This window comes from Rissa tridactyla, chromosome Z, assembly GCF_028500815.1.
Source record: "Rissa tridactyla isolate bRisTri1 chromosome Z, bRisTri1.patW.cur.20221130, whole genome shotgun sequence".
In the NCBI taxonomy this organism is placed as follows: domain Eukaryota; kingdom Metazoa; phylum Chordata; class Aves; order Charadriiformes; family Laridae; genus Rissa; species Rissa tridactyla.
The window spans coordinates 238,829-250,000 of record NC_071497.1 but is presented as its reverse complement, the minus strand read 5'-3'; the positions used below and the strand labels follow the sequence as shown (position 1 = coordinate 250,000).

Sequence of the window (11,172 nt, the reverse complement as noted above, 5' to 3'; positions counted from 1 at the left end):
TGTTTGTAACAAAAAAACTATAACATAAAGAAGCTACGTTCATGAATAGTTTATTTTGTACCCATATGGCTGGAGTCTTTAGATGCTTTTTTAAGCCTTAAATAATAAGAAAACAGAGGGTTTATAACACGCAGGTTTCCTTTTTGTTTGGCTTTGGAAAGGAGTAAAGTTATGTAGAGTTGTAATCTGACCTGCAAGTATTCAGTTTAATTTCTTTCCTTAAATGTGACCTTTTCTATTAACTAAACAAAAGGAGACGGGGCGGGGGGGATCCAGCTGGGGAGGCTGGGGTCCCAGGGTGAGCGTTCCTGATGAACAGGAGAGCCCGAAGGACTCCTGCCCCGGAATGTCTGTTTTGGGGCGGTTTTCCCTGGTGAGGCCAGGCCCCTTGGCGGGTGCTCCTCTCACGCGAGTGCCGGGGGGACGGTGCCGGGAACGGTGGCGCAGCCACTGCGTTGGCGGCGGGTGGCTGTTTGTCCATGTGTGCTGCAAGCGCTGGGTGGTGGGAGACACCCACGAGCCAACACAGGCGTCACCTGTGCATCAAGTGCGTTATTCGCGTCTCCCACGGCGTGTTTAACTTCTGGATTACACTGGGGAGCGCGTGAAGGCTCTTCACTCACTCATGTAGCCCTGTAAGTCACTGCAGCGGCCTGCTGAGCGTCCTCCATTTCTTGTCAACGTCCATACAGCTGGCATTTGTTTTCAAAAGCCCAATTCAAAACAGCGCAAGATCTTAATTATCTTTTTTGTAAAAAGTAATAGTGTTCTGGACTCAGTGCAGATTTTACTAGAGTTTCACTGTAAGAACACGAATGATGACGAAAATCATCATTATTTAGGTTGGAGGATGACCATTTGGCAGATGAAGGTGTCAGACTCTTCGGCAGGCGTTCCAGCAGACGCCTTGGAATGTAAAGGATCGTGCCTCTGGAATAATGCATGTTCTTTGTAACGGCACCTTGCAAAGACCAAATAGTGTAATCGTGTAATTTCAGAGGGACGCTATGGCTCATTTTGAGGCCTCCCTGGCAGAAAGCCAAGGAGTAAGTAATGGCGTTGTTTTTGTTTTTGACAGCCAGCTAAACTGTTCTAGTGTTCCTGTCGCAGAGCTCTCCTGCAGACAGGGACCGACTGAAGGAACCTGTTGGGGTTTTGTGGCAGCGTCCCAGTGTGGGCTTCAGTGGACATCGGCTTTGAAAACAGATTTAATATGAGTAAAAGTCTACATGGTGGGAAGGCAGATGAAGGTGTCACTCGAAGGATTTATTTCTGCTTTTTAGGAGCCCTGTCCAAAGCGGAGGTGATTTCTGGGGCCACTCCTCATACTGAAAGCTAACTAGAATACAGGTGATTGATCCAGTAAATTAAACCAACACATTTTTCCTCAAGGGCATTATAGAAATGTTTGCATTTGGGTTTTGGTTTTTTTTTTCCTTTGCCTGGTCTATGTATTTATGATAAAAGAATACCTGAAAAACTAAGCCGCTTAGCAAGTCATTTATACACTACTGTTAGCTGGAGAGCTCTTGCTGTAAGACATGGATGAGAAATATACAAATTACTTTATAGGTGGTGTTTTTTCTCCTTTCCCTGTTTCCCCGCCTTTTGTCACAAATCACTGTTGGATGTGTCACTCTTCTTAGTCTTCCTCTAGCCTCCTTCTGGTGAGTGAATGTGAACTGAGGAACGTGAATCTGAAACACACATTTAAACCCGAGGCTGAAGAGGTTCAAAATAAGGTGACCCTGCAAGTGTGATCAGATTCATAAAAAATGGCATTGGAAGATATCTGTTGTTTCTGCCTATTTTACAAGCAGTGCTGTCACTCTTCGGGAGGCCGTGCAGGAGAACAGAGTGGCTCTCGCAGTAGAAGAGCGTGGTGATGCAGATTGAAAGAAAAAAGCAATTCCTGTAATGAGCTTTACCAAGTATTACTAATTTCTTTGACGTGCAGGCCACTTTCTGCACTCCATCAGCACCAGAGAGAAGGGAGTGCAGGCAATGTCGAAAGCGATGAGGCTGCTCTTTTGCCCCGCTGCTTTTTCACCGTAATTCACGGACCCCTCGTTAGTGCTGGTGCCAGCTCTTGCCAGGCACCGGCTCCGTGGCAGCCACTTCTCCAGCGGGGAACGTGCTGGCGCCTGTGACAAGTAAAGGAGCAGACAATATGTTCACCTGTTCCACCAGTGGTGCTAAACAGGGGAAAGAAGAGCTGCCACTTCCCCTGAACTCGATGGAGTGTGCTGAGCCTTCCCTTGCCTACGGAAGCCGTGGAGCAGCTACAGGCCGTGCGGCCCTGTCTGCCCCGCCGGGAGCCGAGCCGTCCCCTCGCGGGACCAAGGGGCAGGGTCTTCTGCTCCAGGCACAGGCAGGGGGTGCAGCGGGTGAAGGATCCGCATCTCTGGCACATCTTTGCCATATTGCTTTGAGCGAAACTAGTTCAGCAGTACACAAACGTGCCGCTCCAGCTGGTGGATGCAATATCTGATGGCCCTTTCCGTCCCGGGGGACGGTGGGGCATCTGTGAGAGGGGGAGGGGGCTGGGAGACAAGGAGGAGGGGAGAGAGATAAATCAGCAGCCTATTTTCTTGTATTCAGAGCTGAAATAACATGGCTAGGTGGAATAGATGCTGGGGATGCCTCTTCCCACCTCATTTGTGATGCTCAGGACGAACCTTGCTCTGCAAAATTACAGTAATATGAGCCACTTGCTTCTTTTTCAAACTTAATATTCCAACAGCAAGCAGGAATGTATTGATTTAAGCATAATAAAATTGTATTTATGTAATTTTAATTTATTTTTAATTCCGCATTCAGAATACTGCCAGACCTAATTCTTGCCTGTTTCCATCTTTCAGACAAAGCCAGGACCAATCAAGGCAGCCAGTTCTCACCCTGAGCGCTCTGCTTTAGTGTACTGCTACAACTGTTCCCGCAAAGGACACTTCGGATATGTAAGTCTCAGCAGCCTCTGCCTTGGTGTTGAGGATACCCTTGGGGTAGAAATTCATCTCTGACACAGTGTGTGGTTGGAGGAAGGAGCTGGAGGAGCCAAGCTGGTGCTTTACAAAGGGCCGCTCTAATGAAATATTTGTGACTTTGCAGCATTGCTGCAATCAGTGGAGGCCAATGTATAAAGCGATCTCGCCCATCTAATTTAAAGATATGGAGGAAAAGAAAAGTTACTGTCTCTCTTTGGCAGATTTATTTATTTCTTTTTTAAACACTAAATCAAAATGAGACTGCCTGGGAAAGAGAATACTGATTGGAAAACAGACAATTGCTGAACATAGCTTTTTTTCTTTTTTTTTTTTTCTTTTTGTTTTCCCGTGGATCATAGGATGAAATATTAGTGCCTTACTGCCATGTTCAGTATCATGTAAGGTTTTTCACCAAAATCAGTCCAACAATTTGTATGCCTATTTTAAGAATTTTCTGGTTTTGCCTGCTTTTGATGATCCTTATTTGTACTTTCTTAGCTTAATTCAACATCTGCATTAAGTTTGACATCATCCTTCTGTAAGTTACACAGCCTGGTGAAGGAGGGCATCATGAACTTCAGTAAAACTGGCTTCAGTGAAAACTGGAGATGTGCTGCATCTTTTAGGACTCCTTGCTGTTGTTTCTCACCTTTATCGTGACACCCTGTCACGACAAATACAGCTCTCTACCTGCAAATATCAACACGAAACGAATGTTAGCTCTTTTGTTTTATGGAGTAAGTCCAGGAGCCACAAGTATTCTAGAAAATGAATGTTACTCATGTGTTGGGTGGGTTAAGTTTATAGTTTCCTACAGCTTAGAGATAGAAAATTCCCAGCGATTTCCTTCCTTCTCTCCTGCACGCTCTGTGCATCGATTCCAGCTACTGAAGGTGTATTCTTAAAAGCTTGTTGCTGTTTTCAGCTAAATAGTTAATCCCTGTGGGGAACAGTGGGACAGGTAGGGCAGGTTTGCTGAGATCTTCTCATGGTAAGGTAAGCGGAAGATTTTTAACACCAGGCTGTCCTGGAGACAAGTGAAGATTTTCCTCCTGAAGGGTGGCATTGAGGCCACCGCGCAGGTCCGGGACACGCTGTGCCTGTGCAGGCAGGCACGCAGGGGCAGACAGTCGAGGCTCGGTAAGAGAGGAGCGTCTGCCAGCGGCCCGGAGTCAGCCCTGGCGCGGCAGCACTACCGGCACTGCCTCCGCCATGGCACCCAGTCCCGGTCCTCGGCTTTGCCTGCAGGACACCCGCTCAAGACGCAGCTACACCAGCGGCGGCAGTGTGAGACCATCCCATACAGGCGTGGAGACTGGGCTTGTTCCGCCTGCTGTGGAGTTGACAGAAGCTGTGAAAGTGGCACTGAAACTGATCCAGCTGAAGAAAACTGGAATCAAACCCCTGACAGTAATATAAACACCAAAACAAGCATAAACAATAAAAACTGAAGTGACAGGATTGAAGAAGTGAGACCGATTGCTGGCAACCGATAAGGAACATTTTACTAAACTGTCAAAAAATGGCGTTCAAAGGAGACAGAGCCATAAATGGATACAAATAAGGCTGCTGTAAAAATAATTAGTAAATGTGTGGGAGGAACTGGTAGTAATTACTTGGATAGAAAATGGATAGAAACTATATAAAATCAGTAAGGGAGTAAAGTGACTCAAGGACAGCACTTTATGGCTACCAAATTAAAGAGGATGGGACAGTATTCTTACTAGCTTGCGATGAGCAGAAATAACCTGAGCAATGACTGTCAATAACAGCACAGAAGGGCAAAAATACCAGATCTTTCTATATGCACACAGGAAAATGTTCAGGACACGCATTGGATTATGTAATGATAGCTCAGTGTTTGCCCTCAAACCACTAAACCTTCCATCCAAGAACAGTGGAGGAAATTGCACTGGCAGCTGGCACCTGCATCTTCACAGTGGCCCAGCTGGGCAGGCAGTAAAAGCATCTGCGACGGGCAGCTCTCCCTGGCCAAGAAAACTGAGGTTGTGATCAGTGACTGAGTTCTTGCGGTGAGCGGCTCTGCCACAGCCTGAAAGATCTCCTGTAACTTAAGGGGGAAAAAAGGGGGGCTTTTGGTAGAGTTTTTTCAAATGTAAATATTTTTAAGCAGGTAAAAAATCCTTGTGATGACAAGCGTCTCGTAACGTTTTTCTACTTCTGTACCTCAGGAACCTTGCTCTGTTGCTTTTTTGAGGTCAGCAAACCGACCAAGAAGAAAAGGCTGGGGTTAGTTATATGTAGATGCGCCATAATCAGTGCAGTCCATTTCCTTTCGTGTTACCATTTAACCTAGGTTAGGAACATCAGAAATTCCTTTCCTTTGCTAGAAGAGACCCTTCCCAACAACAGAGGCAAGAATGAAAAATTTGCTAAATCCCAGGGTTAACTGTGCAGTTCCAGTAAGGAGGTCATTGCAGATCACTTCTTGATGTTTGTAGAAATGGAAATAGTTAAGACACAAAGGTCAGAGGTCCCAACACCTGGCAGTTACGTTTCCTGAATTTGCTGTATTGTTTATTAAGACAGTCATGCTTTTATGCAAACTAAGGATTTAATAAGGACGAGAAATCTTATTTAGTTTAGTAGACTTCACATTATTGTTCGTTTCATAGCAATCCACACGTCCAAAACATTGTGCCTTGTGGTCCACAACAAAGACGTACTCATTTTAAGGGGCATCCCCATAGGAAAGTTAAGAGGGAGGGCAAGTAAATGAGGGACAGCCCACTGCATTACTGCGGCTGCAGCAAGTTCTCAAGGCAGCGGGGATAAGGAACGCGCCCGTGTCTGCAGATGTGCCTTGTGTTCACGTCCCCACGTGGCAATCACAGGGAATTCCTCCTGCAGGGTGGTGGCAGGCTCTGCTTTCCCTCCTCTGTATGGTTCCTCCAGCGCTGAAGACTCTCCCCAGAGTGTTGAACAGTAGACACGGCGGAGCAGCAGAGGCAGCTTTCTTCAGAGGGGTGGATATAGCCAAGTGCACGTTGGCATCGCCGAGCTGGTTTATCAATGCAGTGGAGATAACAAGGAAAAGAGGAGCGGCAATTTGGGTGGCATGTACATTTCATTCACTAAGGCTTCTCTGTCAGCATATTAACAAAAGAAAAATCGTGAATGGGCACATGCCTGCGGAGCCCTAGATTTGATGTGGGATCTCAATCAGTGCGTTTCACAGGTATCACAGAAGGATGAACGGGTCTTTGCATACGCCTGCGTAAAGCCAATCTGTGTTGCATTCAGTAACTTCTTTGGCAATGTTTAGGGATAATATTTTCTTTCATTTATTCCAGATAGGCAGGCAGCTTTGTGCCTAAAGGCCACTCTCAGGTTTCACTCATGTGAAACACAGGTATTTGAAGTGTCATTTCTCTGTTTTGTTTTTCTCTCCTCTTGAATCTGAGGGAGGTATATGCAGGACCCAGGAAAGGTGAGAGAGGAGGTTTCTTTGTGTGGCGATAGCTGGCTGTTGAAGGTATTTGGCATGAAATCCAGTCCATCTTCCAGGATATGCCTATCTCAGATGAATAGCTTCTGAGGGTGGCCTCAGGCGACGGATGGCCTTGTGTGCCCCCTCTAGGGTCCCTATCAGCCTGATTTTGCAGGGGGTAAGGCTGAGCCCTCAGGCTTGGGTAGGCTCCAGCGTTGCTCGTCCACACTCCTCTGTGCATGCGGAGACGAGGCAGACGTCACACAACCTAATGGTACCCTTTTGGGGGATGCCACAGAGAATAACCTGATTCTTCATTTAATTTCAGCCAAGCAAAGAGCAAATACAAGCTGAGAAATATGAGTTACATCTGAAATGCATCTTTTATGTACTCTGCCTTTAAAAAAGAGAGGAGAGGAGGCAGAGGACACATGGGGAAAGGGGGTGCTAGAGCTGGCACTGAGCAGCAGGAAGGAAAGCTGCGTAGCTTGTGGTGGAGACATCAGGGTGAGCAAAAGCTCCTGACAGTTTCTTGAAGACAGCAAGGCCCAGAGTTCATTAGGTCTGGGCAGTGTCCCAGAAGCAGAAAGACGATACTGCAAAGCACAGCAGTTAACAAGCAATTTACAAGGAGAAGAAAGCATCAGTTCGTATCACATCGTATCTGGAAAAAAAAAGATAGAATCATAGGAAGCATCCCAGTTAGCCTGGTTTGCAAGACATTGCTAAAACGTTGTGTACACCTGTGAAAAAATTCACATTCCTGAATCAAGTGTTCGGGAAATAGGCTGACGTATATGTGATGCAAGAGCCAGCCCCTTCCTCGCCACAGCCAGCTGTTTGGGCTCTCCTCCTCCTCCCTGCAGACCCAGCATGCCTCCGCGGCAGAGTCTCCTGCAGGGTTTGCTTTTCTCTTGTATGTGTGAGAACGTTGCACACAGTTGGACTCGCGACTGGGGCTGCAGATGGGCTGTGTGGGGAGGATGCTGCCGCTGGCTCCTCATCGCTCGCTCCTTCCCTCAGGGTCTGCCATGTTTCTGCACAGACTTTCACCCCAAATGACCCAGGTTAAAAAAGCTCCCCTGCCGCTCCTAGCGTTACTTGTCTTTTGAGGAGAGCGGGCGTGTGGCTGCGCTGGGCGACCGGAGGGAGCAGCGAGAGCGGGGAAAGCGTGGGGTCGGGCAGGACAGCCCCGTTCCCAGACCCGTCTGCCTCCTGTTTACGCCGTGCTGACCTGCTTCTGGCCCTCTGCCATCAGCGCTACAGATGTGTAGTCATTGCGAGAAGACACGGGGGTCCTTCCCTTTGCTGCAAGAGGACTGCAGCTTGGCTTATGTAGTACGTGTTTTTCTGCGTGCACAGGAAAGCTTATTGGATGGTAATAAAAGTATCAGCGTTTAAAGAGTTACTGGCCACATCCTCCACAGGTACAGACCAGCACCTGCAGAATCTAACCCATTGTCCTTCCAGGAAAATCGCAACTCAGACACATCTAGTGACTTGAAATGTGTTTTGCAGGAGTGCTCAGAAAAGCGGATGCATGGGAGCATGTTCCCTACTTCTCCATTCATCTACTACTACGATGATGAATACGATATCAAGAAAAGAGCAAGCAGATTACAAAGAAAGGCTGCAGGTACAGTATATTTTGGGAGACCCTTCCTGCCTCTCAGTTCTTTGAAATACTTTCTTCTGCACTAGAAATATTGTGGGATTATTTTAATGTGTTGGGAAAAGCTACAGGTGTTTGAACAGGTAGTCTAATGGTAGTGAAAGATTTGTGACTTTATTCGTCTGTGTCTATCATGGAAATTTATTGTGTCAAAGCCACTAGGTGGGCATTGTCAGGTGTTTTAATTCCAGAAAACCCACTGAGATTAAAAATGCTATAAACTAGCAGGAAGAGGATTAAATTTAAGATTCTAATCTGTTGACAGAAAAGAAAAAAAGGAAAAAATCTATCATAGATTTTTTTCTAACTGTCTTCATATATACATAGGAAAGATGTGATGGCTCGGGCTCTAGGTTTTAGGTTTTCTGCATGGGTATTGAGATAAACTGCTCTGTTTTACAGAACTGCAGGAAGCCGGCCTTCTGCCAGAACAGTCAGAGACACCACGGCAGGAAGAAAAACATGGGGGGCACAGCCGTAAGAAAAAGAGCAAGCCTTGGAAAGAACATGGGAAACATAACAAACATGGCATGTGTCACAAAAAGATAAAGTTGTCCCGGGCAGAGAAATCCAGAGAAGAGAAACACAGAAGTGATTTTCAAATCAGCCACAATCTGGAAGAGGACTTCCCCAGAGGGTGTAAAAGGCAGGCTTATAAGGGCAGCAAAATCCGTCACAAGTCCATTTTCCAGGCGTTCTCAGGCAGCAAGACTGCATATGTGCAGGAGCCTCTGGAAGGTGCCAAAAGGAAGAAGAAATGGAAAAAGCAGAAAGACGCTAGTCCTGATCTCGCTGAGAATTTATTCCTCATAAAACAGAGGAGGAAGAAGTCCAAACAGAAATCCTTGTGACGAGGAAGTAGATGGGTGGCACTGGCATTTACTGGCTCCGGCTCTGCATTCTGTTTATTTCTGTCCCTCTGTAGCACGCTGAATTCACGTCCGTCCCTGACCCCAGTGGGCATGTCCAGGCACCAGTCACACATCCAGCATCCGTCTCCGTTCACAAAAGGGAGTGCTCGGCCGGTCGTGAACAGTCCACTCGATGGCGGGATGCAGTGCTTGTGCCTGGAGTGGCTGTACTTTTCAGCAGTCCCGGAGCAGGCTGTACTGTGACGTTATTTTCTTTGCTTGTGGGGTGGGGGGTGGGGGCAAGGGGGCCATGCTGGGTTTGGTAGGTTTTGTTTCTTCGCCGGTGAGATGTTGCTCTGCCTTTCAGAGCAGGCTCTGCTGCTTGGGAGCACAGCGCCTTTGGAGCTGATGCTGGAGAGACGCTCACATTAGGAGGAGTCGAGATAGAGACCGGGGATGTGGATGTAGAGCACGTTCCCCGCGGCCACTCGGTCCTCTCCAGAGTGCACCTGGGCACTTCTTCTCTTCTGTCCCTCCTGGAAGGTGCTGCGAAGTTGTTGCCTTGCACTTTGGGTCATGCCAGTCTCCCGCCTCGTGCTCCAACATGGTGTCGTGGGTCCATCACGATCAAAGCCACGGTTTGGGTGCCGAGCGCAGGCAAGCTCTGCATGAGCCCGTTCTCTGCCCTGGCCGACTTGTCAGCGCAGCAGGAGAAAGCAGCTGAGAAATGGAGCACAGTTTACATCTCAAATTAAATATGTCCTTGTTCCCCTTGATGTGGAATTTGTTTCTGGAGAAAAGATAGCAGAGTATGAAAAATGTACTTGATTCCAGACGTACTGTGCTACAATTTAATATTTTTTTTAAAGACAGTTATTTTTGTACACTGGAATTAAACAAATGTGTCGTTAAAAGCTCTGTAAGAATAAATGCTTCATCAAAGGAACAACCTAAATAAAATTTTACATGTGGGATATAAAAAAGTAGGTTTGTTCTACATTTTCTTGCATTACCAAGCATAATTAAAAACACTGTCTGCTCCTCTTTCCTGAGCTGAAACTACATCACCTCTGGCAAGAGATTTTCTGGTTTTGAAAAGGAAATTATATATACTCTACTCATTCATGACCTACTCTATACTTTACCACCCCTTTTGCTGAGCAATGGATGGTAACGAACAGCACGATCTCATAAAGGTACGTCTCCTCTCTTAAATCTTACTAACAAACGGGGCTTTGGCTACGGTTGTGCTTTAAAATTAGAAAGTATTTGTAACCTGTGCTAATGCAAGGGTATCTGAGGAGGGGAAGTGGGTACACCAGAAAAAAATCAGGACTGTCATTCTGCCAGTAGTACCCCACGCTGGTGCTCCCTAAATTCATCACCTTTTTGTTTGGCAAAGTCACCGGTGAGAACACTGGTATTTTAGTGGCCGCATCACCTCATCTCAGAGGTGTTTGGAGTAGAGCTACGCCTACGCAGTACTTGGGAACCTGATGCCCAGTTTTGCTTAAGCGTGCCCTTGTTGACGACTGAAATTTACTTTTGCTTAACTTCATTGATTACTTGATTGAAAAGTTATTGATGATATTGAAAATAAATCACTTTTAGCCCTAATGAAAAAAAGTTATAAATAAATTCTGCTCCTGAAAAGACTCGCCCCTAACATTGAAACTCATCGTTTCCCATGTGCTGTGTTTTACATCCCTTTTTGTTTTACATCCCTTTTTATTTATCAACACCTGGTTCTATTTGAATAAGAGTCTCCAGTAGCCTTGAGCTGAACCGGCGTGCGGACTGGTAGACAGGGAAGGAGGGGTAAGGAGATGAAGTGTTGAGATCAACTCCAACTTTTCTGATGCATCGGTTTGGTCATGTGGCCAGCAAAGTTCTTTAAGATAAAAATGACTCAGTGAAATTGTGGCCTCACCATTCTCGCCACTGTACGATAGTGTGGTAAGGACTGGTCCATGCCCTGGAGAGTTTTAAGATCCTGCATGCCTCTCCTTTACTGAAAAGCATCAAGAGCAGGTAGTTTTCTTCTTCACTGCCCCAAAACTGAAGGAGCTGTGCTTTCAGCAACGTCCCAGAGGCCAAGGAGAAAACTGTGAACTGCAATAGCATCTAACAAGAGATCACTCTGAGCCCTCCGTCTGTTTGTGAGGTGTTTTATGGGTGCCATGTGGTGTGCCATAAAAGAAATGAGAGTTGCTC

At 46.5% G+C, this 11,172-nt stretch overlaps 1 protein-coding gene across 4 annotated transcripts in view; it reads left to right on the top strand.

Moving 5' to 3' along the window:
• ZCCHC7 (zinc finger CCHC-type containing 7) overlaps window positions 1-9,232 on the top strand; it is a 115,323-nt gene extending 106,091 nt beyond the window's left edge. For all 4 annotated transcript variants that reach the window (XM_054185598.1, XM_054185601.1, XM_054185600.1 and 1 more), the window contains 3 exons: window positions 2,862-2,957; window positions 7,954-8,071; window positions 8,510-9,232. In XM_054185598.1, the coding sequence (XP_054041573.1) occupies window positions 2,862-2,957; window positions 7,954-8,071; window positions 8,510-8,958 (663 nt within the window). In that variant the 3' untranslated portion in view covers window positions 8,959-9,232. The remainder of the gene's footprint in view (window positions 1-2,861; window positions 2,958-7,953; window positions 8,072-8,509) is intronic.
• Window positions 9,233-11,172: the final 1,940 nt, after the last annotated feature.